This window comes from Eublepharis macularius, chromosome 12 (assembly GCF_028583425.1).
Source record: "Eublepharis macularius isolate TG4126 chromosome 12, MPM_Emac_v1.0, whole genome shotgun sequence".
NCBI lineage: Eukaryota > Metazoa > Chordata > Lepidosauria > Squamata > Eublepharidae > Eublepharis > Eublepharis macularius.
The window spans coordinates 50,509,247-50,528,893 of NC_072801.1; the positions used below are offsets into that span (position 1 = coordinate 50,509,247).

Genomic DNA, 19,647 nt, shown 5'->3' on the forward strand with positions numbered 1-19,647 from the left:
TGCTACTGGACTCTTTACTATCTTTCAGGATCTGATATCACTTCAACATATGTATTTGGCTTAGAGGACACAATGAAGAGAAACCAGACAGAAATCACAGAATTCATCCTACTGGGATTTGGGGGATCTCAGGAACTGCAGATCGTCCTGTTCCTGGTGTTTCTAGTGCTTTATATTTCAACCATGGCTGCCAACCTCCTCACCATTCTTCTGATAATAGCTGTCCAGCACCTTCACACACCGATGTACTTCTTCCTAGGAAATTTGTCCTGCTTGGAGATGTTCTACAGCTCAGCCATCCTACCCAAAATGCTGTCCAGTCTCCTCACAAGCGACAAAGCCATTTCTTTCACAGGATGCACCACACAGCTGTATTTTTTTGGTTCTCTGGCTGGTACAGAATGTTATCTCCTCTCAGTAATGTCGTATGACCGATATTTAGCGATATGTAAACCATTGCACTACACCACAAGAATGAGCATGCAAATGTGTGTCCAGCTAGCAGCCTGCTCATGGGTAAATTGACTTATTGCCACCTTGCTTATGTTGAGTGTTATGTTACACTTGAGGTACTGTGGTCTCAATGAAATCAATCATTATTTTTGTGATACTATATCACTTACAAAACTATCTTGTAGTAACAGCAGAATGGTGGAATCCATGAGTTTTATCCTGGCAATTGTATTTACTTTACCTCCCTTTCTCCTTACTTTGACTTCCTACATATATATTATAATTACTGTTTTGAGAATTCCTTCAGCAACGGGGAGGAAAAAAGCCTTTTCCACTTGCTCCTCTCATCTTATTGTCATTTCCACTTTCTATGGGGCCCTAATGATTGTGTACATTTTTCCAAAGACTGAAGAACTGAGTGATCTCAACAAGATTTTTTCTCTCTTGTATACAGTCCTGCCCCCCATTGCAAATCCTCTTATATACAGCTTGAGAAATAAGGAGGTTAAGGAAGCCTTGAAGAAAATCTTTAGAAGGGTTGTCATTTTCCGAAGAAGACAAATGGGGTCATTTAGACTGACTATTGACATGGAGGCAGTGAGGTAAGTGAAGTGAAGAGTCTTGATCCAGAAAAAAAGAGGCTTCACTTGGAGGAGAAGACTCCTCAGTTAGCAGAAGGGGAACTGGATACAGCCAGCACCTTCACATAATCTAGCCCTTTTCCCACTCTTACTCCTACAGCCGCAGTCCCATATGGCTTTTGTCAATTCAGATCCCATGATCCCCAGCGTATCTGTTTTGGTTGTTGAAGTGGACCTCACCTTCCTTTTTCACCTGCAGAAATTCAGGGAGTTGTAAGATTCAATCTTCCATTCACATTTTTCTTATTATCCTCACTATAACCTTGTGAGGTTGGTTAGATTGCAACAGAGAGGTGGCTAAAGGTCTCCCAGAGACCAATTGAACTTTAAAATTCTTTTTAAAATTTTTATCACCCTTGTGCTTATAAAGCTGCTTCATATTTTAAAACAAAATCATTTTTCCTCCCCAACCTCTTTAAATCATCCATTTTGCTATATTCAGCAGCAAAACTGAGAATTTGTCCTGGCCACTGAATGACTCCCTTTCAGTGTATATGTAGTCTTTCATATAAAGAAACTGGTCTGTGAAATTTACCACTGTGTTATGGTTGCCAACCTGCTTTGGCAACCTCTTGGAGGAATTGGGAGCAGGGCATGGCATTCCACTGATGTCCTGGAAAACTTTCAGTAAAAACTGGAAGTGACATAGTAAACCATCTAGAATTTTGCAAAACTGTTATGGTTTTTACCATATAGCTTTCGCAGAATGCTAGAGTTTCTGCTTTGTTACTTCCAGTTTTTACTTCCAGTTTTTGCTGGTAGTCAGTAGACATGAACATCACTACGAACGAAAAAAACCAATGAACAGGCCACTTGGCTGCTCACGAACGGGCTGTTCAGGAGGCGCCATTCCAGCCGAGCGGGTGATCGGCGCAAACCCTCGTTCGTTGCGCTTGGCCACCGTTTGGGAAGCCAGACACTCAGGCGCCTTCAATCAATTGCCTCAGCAATGGAGGGGGGGAGTGCCTGAACTCTGTCTGCACTCCCTCCGTCTTCCCGGACACCCCAATCAAAGCCCAACTTAGCTTGATGGGCAGGTCTTCCTTCCAAGTGCGGAGCTGAAAATTGGTAACAATTGGTAACATGGGAGCAGACACCGGGGGGGAGGGAGGGAGGAGGGGGTGTTCTGTAGCCATGGGAACTCCAATCTCATCCCTGCAAACCCTGTTAGGTAGTTCTGACTGCCAACCACAGACCTCCTGCATTTCACAGTCAGACCTCTGTTTATAAAAGGTCACTGCGCTCCCAGTTCTGGTTTCACTTTCAGCAAGTAGTGGAGTGGGAGAGAGCTGTTATAGCCTTTTGGGAGAGAGAAAGGGAGAGTGCATTGGAGCTGGGCTTTTTTCTGTGTGTGGTGGTTGGGATAGGGAGCTATCTCCTCTGATCCCAGGGCTGATGCCAGGCCCTGGGGCCAAGCTCAGTGGGCACCTCAGCTGAGGGCTCAGTATTATTAGTACTAATGCCTGATCTGGTCAGGTCTCTGGGAGTGCTGGGCTAGGGCTCTAGCTTCAGCATCCAGTTCCAGGGCTGCTGCCAGGCCCTGGGGCCAAGTTCAGTGGGCACCTTGGCTGTGGGCTCACATTATTATCAGTGCCTGATCTGGTGGTCAGGCTTGTGGGTGTGCTGGGCTAGGGCTCTAGCCTCAGCCTCCAGTTCCAGGGCTGCTGCCAGGCCCTGGGGCCAAGCTCAGTGGGCACCTTGGCTGAGGGCTCACAGTGTTCTCTCCTTTTCTGTCCTCCTTAATTCTAGTTTGGTGGCACAATGAGTCTTCTTGCTGTGGTGGCCACCACAGCTGGTCGTGGGGTGAAGTGCAAATGCAGTCCTCCTGGTTTACTTGTGGAAAGCAGTACTTGGTGTGGCTCGGGGCAGCCGAGAGTACTCCCACTCCCCCCCCAATTCACCTGTGGGGGCTGTGGAGGAGGCCAAAAAGGTCTTTCAGCTGGGGGGAGAGGATCTGTCCCAACATTTTGAGGAGGGGGTGGGTGATGGATCCCTGGAGGAATGTTTTGTGTTTTATGAAACATCCCCCCTTCCCCATCCCAAACTCTCAGTGGTGTCCCTGCCTGCAGTCCACCATACACTCCATTGTCCGTGGACAGCTCTGCAGTGCAGCCTGTAACCGTTTGGCCTCCTTCCGCTGGGACAGTTAGTGGTCCATGTTTCAATGCCTCCATATGGGGGCACTTTTGGGCCCTTCCTAATGACCCACATGTGGTGCAGTGCTGTGCCTGTGATGTCCCGGTGCGCAGGGGCAAAAACCCGAAGCACCTGTCATCGACGTCCCTGACTTGGTACCTGAAAATGCACCACCTGAGCCTGTGGTCTCCATCCTCACCAAGTGAAACATCTGTTGGGGGGAGAAAGGGGGCAATCAGCTCTTCTGAGCAGGAATCAGTGGGCCACAGACGTAACCCAACTTGCTACATAAGTGGATAGTCTGTACACCTCCGACCTGGAGGCCTGGTGGATGGGCACATGGGGAGTGCCACCAGAGAGCAGCCAGACCCCCACCCCCTGAGGGGAGGTGGCACACTACCACCTCCCCATGCCTGCCATGTCCATTGGCTGCCGGCGTCACCCACCTTGCTGCATAAGCGGATAATCTGCCACCTCCGACCTGGAGGCCTAGCTGGTGGGCACATGGGGGGGTCCCGGCAGCAAGTGGCCAGACCCCTGCTCCCTGAGGGGAGACAGCACAGCACCGCCTCCCTGCACCCGCCAGGCCAGGCAGCCACAGGCGTCACCCATATTGCTGCGTAAGCGGATAGTCTGTCTGCCTCTGATCCAGAGGCCAGATGGGCAGGCACATGGGGGATGCCGCTGGCAAGTGGCCAGACCCCTCTGCCCCCTGAGGGGAGGCAGCACACCACCGCCTCCCCACGCCTGCCAGTCCCAGTGGCCGCAGGCGTCACCCACCTTGCTGCTTGAGCGGATAATCTATCCACCTCCGACCCAGAGGCCTGGCTGGTGGGCACATGGGGGGTGCTGCCTTTGAGTGGCCAGACCCCCCACCCCCTGAGGGGAGGCAACATGCCACCACCTCCCCACACCCACCAGGCCCGGTGGCCACAGTCAACAACCACCTTGCTGCGTTGGCAGATAAGTGTCCGCCCATACATAGGCCTGGTGGGCGGGCACATGGGGGTGCCACCAGCCACCAGCCAGACCCCCTGCCCCCGAGAGGGGAGGCAGCCCGCCTTCAGGTTCACTGCATGGGGCCAAAGTGAACTGGACTGCAGAGGGTGGCTCCATTTGTATTGAATGGGAGTTTCCTGGGGGCGTTGAATTTGGGAACGTATAACTCCAAGATCCATACTGCGATCTTGACCAAACTTGGGTGATCGCTGGAGAAGAGCCTGCTGCACATTCCCTGTGAATATGGGCTCTCTAAGTGCTAAGGGGGCTGCTCTGGTGCCGACGAACACCGAACACGTTCGGTAATGGGACATGCTCAGTTCCAGTCGACTGTTTGTGTTCATTTTCAGGAACGAATACCAAAGAGCCTGTTTGGGTTTTCCCCCCTGTCTGTGCCCATGTCTAGTAGCAAGTGATATAAGTGCATCAGCACAATGCCAGCACATGTTCACCCCCCCATTTCCTTCTACCACTACCTGAGGCACCAGAGAGCAAAAAGAGGGAATGCCTAGTACACCTGAAGTCTATTACATTGGTTATTAGATGTCTCATCTTATTTATTGCATTACCTTTTGAATTTGAGAACATATAGCTAGGAAGACATAGATGTCAACATGATGTGAAAATCCTCATGGAACGAAACAAGCACCAATGCAAAAATATGTGAAACAAGATGAGGTGGAAAATTCCAACATCCCTACTATTTCTAACATGAATATTTCTGTAAAGCAGAACATGAAATGAAAATATTTAACATACCTTTGTTTCTCCCACAAATAATTACAACACCATTGGTTTAAATAATTTAGCACAGACCTCGAGAGGATGTTATACACTTTTCTATAGGTATTAGAACATTTTGGAAACAAGTGAAGGTGCTTTATTACCCCACCCTACAAATACCAATACACTGGATATTTCCATATTCCTCCTGTTCATGCCTTTAGGGATCAGTTTCCTGAAGACACCCCAGTGAAACCATGCTATGGCAACTGATTAGGGTGTTCTTCATGTTAGCCAGAGAACTGGCCCTCTGGTGGGAAATGTATACCTTTAAAACAGCCATGTGAAACTTAAGTAATTTAAGGGTAGGGTTACTTAAGGTTGGCTAACACAGTGATTTCTTTAGGATCTTCCACTCTGGCTTAAACATGAATGTTTCTGCAAATTCTTTCAGTCACTGAAACACTTCAAAGGGTTTTTGATCGGTTGGACTCCGCCATTCATCTGACAGGTAACATCACATGGAAGTAAGAACCTTTCTAAGTTAAAAAAAATGGATTGGGTTCAATTAATCCTTCCTGCTGAGTGAGGAAACATCTGAGTTAAAAGTACTTCCCTTACCAGGAGGAGATCTTCCTTTAGAGAAAGCCAGGAGTATTCCTCCAGCACAGACTTGTTTCCCACAGCTTCTCTGCATCTGTTATGTCCCATCTGTTTTGATCTCTCTCTATTTATCTTATGTTTTATCTGTTTCATTGGTTCAAAATGCTGAAATAACTTGCATGGGATTACTGTATACTACAATGGCTTCTGGTTTGAACAGAACACAGTCTAAGTCTGATATTTATTAGTTATTTAGAATTGTGTGTGCTCAGAAAGTAAGGGAAACACATTATTCTAGATGTTGAAAGCAAACTCTGTTTCTGTACACCCGGGCGGCTTAGTTAAACTGGAATAATCCAAAGATAAAGGAATAGTAATGTGAAAGAAGAGAGATTTTTTTCCCATCTTGTTACCACTTCAGATTATGGACCCTTGAGGCAAAAATGGTTGAAATGGATTTAACCTGCTCTAAAGATTTTATTTCCCCCATTTACTTGAGATGTTTACCTGGTTTTGTTAATTTTTTTACAAGATTTCTTAAATGTTTGTGTATGAAAGGAACATGTAATGTTAACTCTCAATTTTACTTTAGATGAAAATTGGTGTTCCCATTATTTCCACCCTTCCTTCCCTATTTCTGTCTTTCACGTTAGCTCGCAGCCTGGTTTTCGTACTCCTATTCCTCATGAACAATCATTTCTGTGCTTTTCTTTTTAACAGAGAGATGTATCTGAGGCAGAAAATCTCCAACCAAAGTTCTGTGAGTGAATTCCTGCTTATAGAATTTTCTAATGTGAGGGAGCTTCAGATACTGCATTTTTCCTTGTTTCTCCTAATTTACTTGACAACCTTGATGGGAAATCTCCTCATCATTATAACTGTAGTCCTTGACCGCCACCTTCATTCTCCTATGTATTTCTTCCTTGCAAACCTTTCTTTTGTCGACGTCTCCTAAATCTCTGTTACCATTCCCAAATCCATGGTGAATGCCTTCACCAACACCAGGCGGATTTCATTTTCAGGATGTGTTGCTCAGGTCTACTTGGTCATCACTCTGGCTGATACAGAACTATTCTTACTCACAGCCATGGCTTATGATCGCTATGCAGCCATCTGCCACCCTTTGCATTACAGAGTGATCATGAACTGGAGTGTTTGTGGAGAGATGGCAGCTGGCTGCTGGGTTGGAAGCATGCTCTATTCTGTTGTGCATACAACTAATACCTTCTGGTTGTTCTTCTGTCGATCCAATGTCATTGGTCAGTTTTTCTGTGATGTCCCACAGCTCCTCAAGATCTCCTGTTCAGACACACATGCCAACAATATCTTAATTTTTGTCCTGGGTTATTCATTACCTTTTCTATGTTTTTCTATAATAGTCATTTCCTATGCTTATATCTTCTCTACTGTTCTAAAAATCCCTTCTGTACAGGGAAGGTACAAAATGTTCTCTACCTGCCTCCCACACCTGGCCATCGTCTGTCTGTTTCTTGGTGCTGGAGCATTTACATACTCAAGGCAGAAGTCAGCATCCTCAGTAGGTTGGGACCTTGTAGCTGCTATTCTCTATTCTGTAGTACCACCTTTGGTCAATCCAATCATTTACAGTCTAAGGAATAAGGAACTAAAAGAGGCTTTGAGAAATCTGACGAGAAGACTAAGATTTCCTGCAAAGAAGTTTATTATTTCATAGTTTTCTTACCCTGTAGTTAAATTTCCAGTGAAACTATATGATATAATTGACATCTAAGCAAAATAACAAGCCTTTGCTCCATTCCGATAGACTGATTTAAAACTGGAAGTTTCTTTATCGAAAGAAAAAAAAAGGGGATTTCTGCATCTTCTTATATTGAGAAAGAACTTCTTAGGTCATGTTTGGAAAGCATGTCAATGGTGTGCACACAGTTATCAGGTTGGTAACTGCTATTATATTTCCTGTGAGTATACTGTGCAATGGAATCAGTGAAGCTAATCCAGGTCTTAGAATGCCAGATCTAATTTGATCAATCTCATAAATCAGTTTTTAATTCTCATATTTGTGCTGCAGGAGCAATGATATGCAGAAATAAAGCTTCACTAATTTTCTGGCTTGAAATAGGCATATTTATCTGTGTTCTTATTCTGCAGAATCTGTACAAGAACTTGCCATAGCTTACATTTCCCTTGATATAGACTTGAACAAGACAGTGACTAAAGTCTTCCAAATTATCTTCCATGTTATCCAACAGGTCATAATCTATATAAAACAGCCTATCCATCCATCTGTGGCATGCATAACTCCTCAGAAAATGAAGCTAGACAACTGGCCATCAACCTCAGGGTGATCATGGGGGTTGCAGTGCCAAATGTGAAGGGAATGAGAACATCCTGACACCTGTAATCTCCAGAAAAGCCCACCTTCCCTGTTTTTTGCACTGGAAGTTATGGTTGTCTTTGGAAGGCACAGCTCCTCAGAAAATGAAGCTAGGAGTCTCAGCATTGTTTAGCTCCGGATTATGGGACTGAAACAGCCAGTGGACTTTCACCAGGAAACAGACAGAGCAAGTGTGACTCTGTTGATTCTCCTGGACCTCTCAGAGACTGTTCTGATGCCACCAATCATGGTATCCTTCTGGACTGTCTCTCTGGGTTGGGATGAAAAGCTACTGTTCTATGATGGTTTCTGCCCTACCTGGAAGGTCGTTTTCAGAAGGTGGTTCTGGGGGACTGCAGCTAAGCCCATCTTACCCATCTGGTTCCATCTAAGCCCTCTGTTCTGTACATCTACATAAAACTGCTGGGTAAGATCATCAAGAGATCTGGGCTGAGTTGTCACCAATATGTGGATGACATTCAACTCTATCTCTCTCTTCCAGTTGATCCCAGAGATGCTGTAGAAACTCTGAACCAATGCCTGGAGGCAGTTTTGAAGTTGATTCAGGATAGTAAATTTAAGCTCAACCCCAATAAGACAGAAGTGCTACTGTTGAGCGGAAGGTCTGACCCAGGACTTAAGGTTTCACATATTCTGGATGGGGTTGCATAGCAGCATAAAACAGAAATAAGTGTCATAGCTGAGGGGAGGAGAGAAATAGAATGAGCACACCAATGAAACACATTATTTTACCCAGTGTCAAAAACTTAAAATGATGAGGCCCAGAAAGTGGACCACAGTATGCCTGCCCTATTAGAAGGGTCAGAAGGTTTGAGAGGCATTGCCAACTTCTGAGCAGAACGAAATTACTTCCCTTCTCTCCACTCCGTGAATTTCTCTTTTGTATATAACTTTTCAAATAATATTTTATTTATAACTTTTTCAATAATAATAACAATATAACAATATAAAAATTTCTTAAAACAAACTTATGAAATAAATAATCACAATCAGTAACAATAAGTTTAACTATAACACTTCATGAAGAGGAGTACATATTCAAAACAGACTCCAAATTCCTACGCAGAGGAAAAGAAATGGATAGATATATTTCAGGGGAAAATGGGGCAAAGAGAATTTATCTTAACAATACTAGAATGTGTTAACTGCTGAAAGGACTGCCCACTAAGCCAAGCTTTCAAAAGAGAGCCATCATTTTAAAAGTCAAGGAAGCCAAATCAATAAAATGAACTGCTAGACTTACAGTGCAATCCTAAACAGAGTTACACCAGCCTAAGCTCATTGAAATCAATGGGCTTAAACTGGAGTAACTCTACTTAGGATTGCACTGCTTGACTTCAAACCTTTGCTCAGGATGCTGTAAGCAGAAAAGAAAGGGCTACCCTCGCCAAAAGCCAATACAATAAAGGGGGGGGGGAATCCCGCGAGGGGTTGAAATGAGCAATGCTCCAAGACAACAAAGCTTATGAAATTAACTTACATGGAATGAACCTCAAGCTCTTGAACCAATATCAATAAAGTCTACAACTTTCAAAGCTCCAAAATTTTTTAAAGTAAGCAAAATAAACTTACAATAGGCAACGCCTTACTTTTCAATGCTCCAAAAAAATTTTAAATAAGCATAAACTTACAATAGGCAACGCCTTACAGCATATTCTTCAAAGGGGAATACAAACACAAGTACCAATAGGCGACGCCTCACAGCATACAGGCTAAGTGGTTTAGCACCGTTATAACAAACAGGCAACCCTATTATGCAGTATGTAATACAGGCTAACTATATACAATTGTAATCCATATAAACTACGTGACAGTCCATTGAGGGACAATAATAATGCGTTGGAGAGAGGAGGGGGCTAGGCCACCCTAGCGTCGTTGAACATCTAGACACGCCCAATCTGGGGCCGGCTGAAGCACAGATTTTGTCCCTCACCTCGTCAGGAGCGTGTGCGTTGTGTTGTCTTGTCCTCCACGTTCGCGACTGTGTAGTTCTTGCATCTGTTCACTCAAACAGTATTTGTAGCCTGCATATTTTCCCCGTGCTAATAGCAACCGGCGGCAGTGAATTCCTTAGCGCACCCAGATGCAAGAACTACACAGTCGCGAACGTGGAGGACAAGACAACACAACGCACACGCTCCTGACTAGGCGAGGGACGAAATCTGTGCTTCAGCCGGCCCCAGATTGGGCGTGTCTAGATGTTCAACGACGCTAGGGTGGCCTAGCCCCCTCCTCTCTCCAACGCATTATTATTGTCACTCAATGGACTGTCACGTAGTTTATATGGATTACAATTGTATATAGTTAGCCTGTATTACATACTGCATAATAGGGTTGCCTGTTTGTTATAACGGTGCTAAACCACTTAGCCTGTATGCTGTGAGGCGTCGCCTATTGGTACTTGTGTTTGTATTCCCCTTTGAAGAATATGCTGTAAGGCGTTGCCTATTGTAAGTTTATGCTTATTTAAAAATTTTTTGGAGCATTGAAAAGTAAGGCGTTGCCTATTGTAAGTTTATTTTGCTTACTTTAAAAAATTTTGGAGCTTTGAAAGTTGTAGACTTTATTGATATTGGTTCAAGAGCTTGAGGTTCATTCCATGTGAGTTAATTTCATAAGCTTTGTTGTCTTGGAGCATTGCTCGTTTCAACCCCTCGCGGGATTCCCCCCCCCCCTTTATTGTACAGGATGCTGTAAGGCCATTTTATTCTTTAGGGAGCTTGAGATCTGAGTTGCAGGCATGTTGTAGGATTCTTGAAGTAATAGTTTTAGTGAATAATTTTGTTGTAACTCAATGAATTTTAAACTGCCTGCAGCTACATGGCAAGGAAAGATATAAACATTTTAACACAAATTTATGTCTTTATATACCCCATTTATACCCCACCTTTCATTTTGGCTCAAAGAGGGTTACAAAAATCATTGCCAATTAAAACCAAGATGAATAAAAGCTCTGAACGCCCTTCACAGATGCCTGCTATTCATACTTCCGTTAAACTGGCCAGGCAAACAGGCAAGTTGCGCAGCTCTTCCGATGATCTCCAGTGAAAGTGCTCATCTCACCTCTTCAGGGAGTCCAGTTCACAGAGTGGGAGACACACATAGGATGGCTCTCAGCTCTATCTCGCTCTTCCAGCTGATCCCAGGGAGACTGTAGAAACTCTGAACTCAGCCTCATTCATCCGAGCAGAGCCTTCTGCAGGTGCTACACTACAAACGGGTGAAATCAAAAACTGCCTATACTCAAGTGTTCTTTGTAGTGGCCACCACCTTGGAGAATGACTTACCTGAGGTCAGGGGGGCATCCGCATGTCAGGCATTCCTCAAGCTATGTAAAATCAGATTCTTCAGGAAGGCTTTACACATGCACATGCACATGCATATATAAAGGTGACAAGACTATATTATAACAGAATTGCTCATGAAGATGTTTCAATAAAGGGACCTGGTCTGTGGACTTTACCATTGTGTATAGTATGTGTTATCAGTTATGTGTTATAGTTGCCAGGTGTGACGGAATGAGATTTAAATGCAAGGATTACCAAATGTTGCACCCAGGTAGTGGAAGGTAAAGAGTTAAAACAAGGATTACCAAATGTTTGCCCTAACTGGAACAGCTTAAGGTTGATGAAAAGCCTTAGTTGATGAACTAAAGTGAGAAAGACAGCACTAATTTTACTCAGACAAGTTAGAACTGGGAGCGTGTGGTTGGCAAAAGAAGTAGATAGTAAAAGGAGACTCCCCTTCAGCCAAAATATCAGGGTTATGTCTTTAGTAGCAGAATAATTCCTACCTAGTGTCTGGAAAGGGGGTTTAGATCTGTGGAGTACCCTGGGTCTCGAGTAAAAGGAAAAGAGTGTGTTAAAGTCTGAACACCAATGCTATGAAGTGAACTCAATAAAGGCACTTTGTTTTAAGAAACTTAAGTCTGCAACTACCAACCTCTCACTTTTAGGAACTATATATATTTGAAACTAAGCACCAAGAAGCTTATTGTGCCAATATTTGTGAAATATTCTGTACAACAAACAAAATTTACCTCTGCTTTCCTTTCTCTGCCTTTCCTTTCCCTGCCTATCTACATACCAACCCTACTGGTTGAATAAGTCTGCCATTAACTTTTCAGACATTACTCAGCCTCTAGTGGCTGAGTGCCATGAGCTCAGTAGGTGGCCTTGGGTAAGTCACTCCTCTCAGCCCAGCTCCCCAGCTGGGGATAATAATAACACTTAACTTGTTCACCACTCTGGGTGAGGCACTAATCTGTCTAGAAGAGCGGTATATAAGCACAGTTGTTATTATTATTAATCTTGGGCTGGTTAATAAACTAACTACATATATGTTCTTGAAGTGTGGGACAAAAGGAATTCTATGCTATACCCAGATACATGCTACCAAAGGCTTCCCAGCCCCAGCAAACAACCTTATTGGTTTTGAGGGGAAAATCTACCTCACGGTGGGGGAGTGAGTGGGCCAGCATGCCATACCAGGCTGAATATTTCCATCCTCATTTTCCTCATGTTCATGCCTTCAGGGATCAGTTGCCTGAAGATATCCCAGTGAAACTGGAATCGATGCTGATCAAGGTGTTCTTCATGTTAGACAGGGAACAGGCCCTCCTCTGGGAAATGTATACCTTTATAAGAGCCATGTTAAACGCAAGTAAGAATCACATTTTATTATGGTCCAAATAATATAGTATCTGGCTGGTGGCCGGCTAACAGTGGTTTCTTGAGGATCTTCCATTCTGGCTTAAATGTGAAAATTTCTGCAAATTCTTTCAGTCACTGAAACACTTTGAAGTTCTTTTAGTTTAACTGTGTGGAGATATTATTGTCTGGACTTCTCCATTCACCTAACAGGTAACATCACATGGAAGCAAAAACCTTTGGGGGTTCAAAAGTGGGTTAACTTCAATTAATCCTTCCTGCTGAGTGAGAAAGCATCTAAGTAAAAGTCCTTCTGTTACTAGAAGGAGGCCTTCCCTCACAGAAAGGCAGAACGAGGGTTCCTCCAGCAGAGCCTTTCTCTTTTAAACAAAACTGATCATCAGTTCCAACAGCTTCTCTGCATTTTTTATCTCCATATATTTTGCTCCATCCCCATTTTATCTTATGTTTTATCAGTTTCATTCATCATATTTAATTCAGGATTATTCAGAACAATTTACATTGGTACAAAATGTTAAAATAACTTGCATAGGATTACTTAATAGTATTACAATTGCTTCTGGTTTGGGCAGAACATAGTCTAAGCCCGATATTTATTAGTTAGTTAGAAATCTGTGCAAGAAAGGGAAACACATTATTCTACATGTTGAGAATGGACTGTGTTTTGGCACACCAGAGTAGTTTAGTTAAACTGGAGTAATACAAAGATAAAGGAATAGCAACGTGGAGGGGGAGAGAAATTTCTTCATTTTCCATGTTGGTATCATTTCAGATTATCAGCCCTTGAGCCTTGAGGCAGAATCCCATTGTCTTTTGCATGAAGAAAAGGTCAAAATGATCTAAAGATTTTATTTGCTCTCGTTTTCTTGAGATGTTTAACTGATTTCTTCATCTCCCCCCCCCCCATTTCTCAAATGTTTGGGTATGAAATGAACATGTAATGTTAACTCTCAAATTTTGCTTTACATGCAAATTGGTGTTCCCATTATTTTCACACTTCTTTCCCTATTTCTGTCCCTCACATTAGCTTGCAGCCTGGTTTCTGTATTCCTGTTCCTCCTGAACAATCATTTCTGTGCTTTTCTTTTTAACAGAGAGATGTATCTGAGGCAGAAAATCTCCAACCAAAGTTCTGTGAGTGAATTCCTGCTTATAGAATTTTCTAATGTGAGGGAGCTTCAGATACTCCATTTTTCCATGTTTCTCCTAATTTACTTGACAACCTTGATGGGAAATCTTCTCATCATTATAACTGTAGTCCTTGACCGCCACCTTCATTCTCCTATGTATTTCTTTCTTGGAAACCTTTCTATTGTCGACCTCTCCTACATCTCTGTTACCATTCCCAAATCCATGGTGAATGCCTTAACCAACACCAGACAGATCTCATTCTCAGGATGTGTTGCTCAGGTCTACTTGGTCATCACTCTGGCTGATACAGAACTATTCTTACTCACAGCCATGGCTTATGATCGCTATGCAGCCATCTGCCACCCTTTGCATTACAGAGTGATCATGAACTGGAGTGTTTGTGGAGAGATGGCAGCTGGCTGCTGGGTTGGAAGCATGCTCTATTCTGTTGTGCATACCATGAATACATTCCGGTTGTCCTTCTGTCGATCCAATGTCATTGGTCAGTTTTTCTGTGATGTCCCACAGCTCCTGAAGATCTCCTGTTCAGACACACATGCCAACGATATCTTAATTTTTGTCCTGGGTTATTCATTAGCTTTTCTATGTTTTTCTGTCATAGCCATTTCCTATGTTTACATCTTCTCTACTGTTCTGAAGATCCCTTCTGCCCAGGGAAAGTACAAAGCTTTCTCCACTTGCCTCCCACACCTGATCATCGTCTGTCTGTTTCTTGGCACTGGAGCTTTTACATACACAAGACCAAAGTCAGCGTCCTCAGTGGGTCGGGACCTTGTAGCTGCTATTCTCTATTCTGTGGTACCACCTTTGATCAATCCAATCATTTACAGTCTAAGGAATAAGGAGCTAAAAGAGGCTTTGAGAAAACTGATAAGAAGACTAAGGTTTCCTGCAAGTACATGTATTATTTTGTAGTTCTCTACTTGTAATTTTATTTCCAGCAATTTCCAGCACTATATTTGACACCTAAGCAAAATTAAAAGCCTTATGCCTCATGACAAGAAACTGATTTAACACTGGAAGTTGTTTTTTTTTTTAAGTTTGGGATTTCAGTTAGTGTGCATGCTGAGAAAGAACTTCTTAGGGCATGTCCAGTGTGCATGCCAAAGGTACACACAGTTATTATGTTGTTAACTGCTATAATATTTATATCCTATGAGAATATAGTCCAATGGAATCAGTGAATCTGATCCAGGGATTAGAATACTAGATCTAATACCATTCATGTACCAATCTCATAAATTAGTTTTTAATGCCCATATTTCTGCTGCAGGGGCAATAATAAGCAGATATAAAACTTCACCAGTACAATTATTTCCTGGCTTGAAATAGGCACATTAATCTCTGTGTGTTCATATTCTACATAGTACCTTCAATAATTTGTCAATCTTTACCTTTCTCTTAGTATATATTTGAGAAAGATTTGAATTATCTTCAAGGTAATCTATAACAATAAAAGTGTCCATCTATCCAGCTGAGGCACACATAACTTCTCAGAAAATGAAGCTAAACAACTGGCCATTAGCTTCAGTGTGATCATGGGAGTTGAGTGCCATACAGAGAGAAGATCCAGAGGCGATTTCAGTGAGTGCTTATACTGAGAAAAAACTCCTTAGGCCATGTCTAGTGTGCATGACAGTGGTACACACAGTTATTATATTGGTAACTGCTATAATATTTATTTCCTATGAGAATACAGTGCAATGGAATCTGATGAAGAGAGCTGTCGTTCTTGAAAGCTTATGCTACAATAAAATTGGTTAGTCTTATAGGTGCTACTGGACTCTTTATTATATAGAGAGAATGAGAACATCTTGGCACATGTAATCTCCAGAAATGCCCACCTTCCCTGTTTTTTGCATTGGAACCTATGTTTATGGTTATGGTTATAGTTATTGGAAGCTATAGTTATTGGAAGCTATGGTTATTGGAAGCTATGGTTATCTTTGACAGGTACAGCTTCTCAGAAAATGAAGCTAGGTGCCTCGGCATTGTTTAGATCTTGATTATGGGACTAAAACAGCCTTGATCATCCTAGTGGTTGGACCTGCACTGGGAGATGGACTGAACGAGTGTTAGTGTTGATTCTCCTGGACCTCTCAGTGGCTTCTCTGAGGTATCCTTCTGGACCACCTTACTGGTTGGGATTAGAAGGCAAGGCACCATTCTGCAGTGGTTTCAGTCCTACCTGGTGGATAGGTTTCAGAAGGTGGTGCTGAGGGACTGCTGTTCAGTCTCTTGGCCTTTGGCCTGTGGAGTTCCACAAGGTTCCCTCTTATCCTCTGTGTTCTTTACATCTACATGAAACTGCTGGGTGAGGTCATCAGGAGATTTGGGCGGGGCTGTCACCAATATTCAGATAACTCTCAGCTCAATCTTGCTCTTTCAGCTGATCCCAAGGAGGCTTTAGAAACTCTGAACCAGTGCCTGGAGGCAGTTTAGAAGTAGATGCAGGATAGTAAATTGAAACTTAATCCCAACAAGACAGAAGCGCTAATGTTGAGTGGAAGGGATGAACCAGGATTTAAGATTTCACACTTTCTGGATGGGGTTGCACAGCAGCATGGAACAGAAAGAAGTGTCATAGCTGAGGGGAGGAGGAAAATCAGATGAGCACGGTCACTCAGTCATATAGTTTTCAGTGAAATACATTGTTTTACCGTGTGTCAAAAACTTAAAATACTCAGCATTACAAAATCATGTCACCACAACTACAAAAAGACAGTCCCTCCTAACTTCAGAAAGTGGGGGTGAAAGGTGGAACAGAGGCCTCCAGATGTGGGGATATTAATATGGAGATTATTTGTTCAGTTCTCCTCCATGAGGCTCTACCACATGTGGGTCTTGTTTTGTTAATCTACATCCTCAGATACATCTTTTGCAAAGGGTACTATACTTAGACATGACCTCCAACTGTCTCTGGTTATCAGACATCTGGTGGATAGGAGGCTCAAGCAGGATTGCTATAAGCCCTAAAACATTCACCATCTGTAGCAGCAGTTTCCAAACGGTTGTCTTTTAAGAAATCCTTCATACACTGACTTGTCCACTGAGAAACTACAGTCTCAGCCTATTAATTTAGATTGGAATAACTCTGCATGAGATTGCACTGTAAGTGTGTTGATCGCTTCCTAATTTGCTTTAGGTTGACATATTGTCATATATGCCTGTCTGTATATCTGCCATGAATGTATTCTGTGTTATGTACTGGTCCTCTGAGGGCATGAGAAGTTTCTTATTGATATTAAGGCAGTAGGTTATCTCACAAGTATTTACTTTCTCTTTCCCTGGTGCCTCCAGCAAGTGTCCTTGAAGGTTGGCTGTGGCCAGCTCGAAATGTATCCTTCTTGGGAACTGAGATGATTTCATGCTTTGTTCTGTCTAGCCTAAACCTAGCTTCGCCCTTTCTCCCCCCCCTGGCTCTTTCATGCCCAAAACTTTAATGGTCTTTATCCTGATGGCAGGAACTTTCCCTATTACTAACATCACCAACCCCATGTACGTCACTTCTGCCAATTCAGTTGTCTGAGCACCTTGAACTTGATGGATCCCTAATAAAGTTACTTCAACCGATACACCTGTGTGTTTGCTGTGGAGATTATGTTGGACATATGTTGGACTGCTATCAAGTACAGATACTGACTTCTAGACTCTGCCCTTGATCTTCTTGGGCTTCTACCCAAAGACAAGGATTTATTTATTTACTTATTTATTAAAGTGTTCTAATACTATAGCCTACCGGGACTTCCGGTTTGGGGATTCATGGAGGTCTAATGCAGCTCCATTTGTGGAGCTGACCGGACTGCCGTTTTAAGCGGCCGGCGGGGTGAAAAATAGCCCGCGGCTGACTGCTCTCAGGCGGAGAGCAGGCAAAGAACGCTCAAGACCCTAGGGTGAGTTAGATCTCGGACGAGGGGGGGCTCTACATAACGGGTCCCCTCCCGATCCTTGAGGTCCCACCTTGCGACGGGTCGGCTACAATCTCTGCGGCAGTTTTGGGGCCAATTCGGCTGGCATAAGACCTACATACCCAAGCTTCGATTGGGGGAAGAAGTGGAAAGGAGAACTTGAAATCGAAACAGCGATTACAACCCGAGGAAAGTGAAGGGAAGGTAAAGATCACTATCTTCCGATACGGGACAGATTGATAAAAACAGAGAGGAAAAAAAGTAGACTTTTAAACTGCAACAGACTAGCGAAAAGGAGGGGAAGCTCCGGCAGGAGTTGTATTAGAAAAGAGACTAAGTTTAAAGAAGTTATTAAAGAAATCGGATTATTGTTTTGAATACCTGTGGCTTTGGAGCTGTGAGAAAAAGACACCATCGCGAGACCTGCTGTGGGAAGACGGGAGACAGGAAGTGCGTAACAACAATAGAGCGGCTGGAGAGAAGCGGCCCTTGCTGGAGGGCAGGAAGAAGGGAATCGCCATCTTTGAGAGGGGAAGGGTCGCGGCTTCAGCGGAAAAGGAAGTAGGCCATATTGGATTATAAAATCATAGAGAGACCATAGAGAAAAGACGCCCGACATTTTGGACCCTTTAAAATTAATTTATGCAAGAAGACCGGGACATTTGAAATAAAAAAGGTACTAAATTTAACGCCACGGAGCTAAGGAAGAGAGCGGATTCGTGGGAGCGAGCCAAAGCAAGCCCCACGATGTCGAAGAAAGAGTGGCAATCGGCAATAGAAAACCTGGATAAAAAACTTTTGGAGGTGATTAAAGAATTTAAAGACATGAAATTGGAGCTGATCAAAGAGGTTAAACAGACAGTAAAATCGGAGCTGTCAGAAGTAAAATCGGAGCTGTCAGAAGTGAAGAAAGGTATGGAAACAATACAAAGTGAATTACAAGGGACGCAGCAGAGAGTTAAAACAGTAGAAGGAGCGATGGAGAATTTAGCAGATACGCAACAAACAGAGATGAGGTTGATGAGGGGAAGGATGGCGGTTGCGGAAAGTAGACATATGGAGAAGCAGCTCAGATTTCGCGGCCTGCCGGAAATGGAAGGAAAGACAGCGCAAGAGCAGATGACGGAGGTGTTAGCTGAATACCTGGGGAAGGAGGAGGAGGATGTTGTGGCTATCCTAGATGTGGCATATCGTGTGAACTCGAGAATTGCAACCCAGAGAAAAGTACCAAGAGACGTGATTATACAATTTACAACAAGAAACATGAAAGAGAAGATTGTGACTAAACAGTTTCAAGATCCATTGGAGATCGATGGCAAGACAATTATTATAATGAAGGAACTACCCAGATCAGTGTTACTAGATCGGAAAAAATATAAAGCGCTAATCCAGATGCTGAAGGACATGAAAATCAGGTACAGATGGGAGCTCCCAGAGGGTTTGTCCTTCGAATTTGGAGGCGCCAAAAAGCGTATCAGATCTGAGCGGGAGATGGAGCGATTTATAAGGGACAATGAAAAAGACTTACCAACAAGATTATGAATATGGAGTGTAAAGTGTTATCTTGGAATGTAAATGGACTAAATTCACCGAATAAGAGAAAAAATATTTTTCACTGGCTACTAAAACAAAAATGTGATATTGTTTGTTTGCAAGAGACTCATATTCGAAAACAGGATGTAAAATATCTAAAACTGGGAAAATTGGGCAAAGACTTTGTAGCGGCCTCAAGTAAGAAAAAAAGAGGAGTGGTGTTGTATGTAAAAGAGGAGCTGCAACCAAAATTCATAATGAAAGATGTGGAAGCCAGATTTGTAGCAGTGGAATGTACTTGGAATTTAAAGAGAGTGTTGGTAGTCGGAATCTATGCACCCAACGGTGCAAAAGAGAGCTTCTTTGAGGATTTGAGGAAGCATTTAGATGATCTTTCATATGACCAGATAATTCTTGCTGGAGACTTCAATGGAGTGACAGATTTGGAACTGGAT

At 43.2% G+C, this 19,647-nt stretch overlaps 1 protein-coding gene and 2 pseudogenes across 1 annotated transcript; all 3 read left to right on the forward strand.

Annotated features, from left to right (window-relative positions):
* Positions 1-72: 72 nt before the first annotated feature.
* On the forward strand, positions 73-1,059 carry LOC129339198 (olfactory receptor 2AP1-like; annotated as a pseudogene).
* Positions 1,060-1,206: 147 nt separating this feature from the next.
* On the forward strand, positions 1,207-7,248 carry LOC129339199 (olfactory receptor 14A16-like; annotated as a pseudogene).
* Positions 7,249-12,407: 5,159 nt separating this feature from the next.
* On the forward strand, positions 12,408-16,193 carry LOC129339201 (olfactory receptor 14A16-like). The gene is made up of 3 exons (XM_054993799.1): positions 12,408-12,591; positions 13,627-14,646; positions 16,141-16,193. The coding sequence occupies exons 1-3, from the start codon at positions 12,408-12,410 to the stop codon at positions 16,191-16,193; spliced, it is 1,257 nt and encodes a 418-aa protein (XP_054849774.1).
* The last annotated feature ends 3,454 nt before the right edge of the window (positions 16,194-19,647 follow it).

Coding starts and splice junctions, on each gene's coding strand:
- LOC129339201 (XM_054993799.1), top strand. CDS start 12,408: ATGCCATACCAGGCTGAATATTTCCATCCTCATTTTCCTCATGTTCAT. Junction 12,592..13,626: donor AAGAGCCATGTTAAACGCAA/GTAAGAATCACA, acceptor CCCTCACATTAG/CTTGCAGCCTGGTTTCTGTA. Junction 14,647..16,140: donor AAGACTAAGGTTTCCTGCAA/GTACATGTATTA, acceptor TTGCTCTTTCAG/CTGATCCCAAGGAGGCTTTA.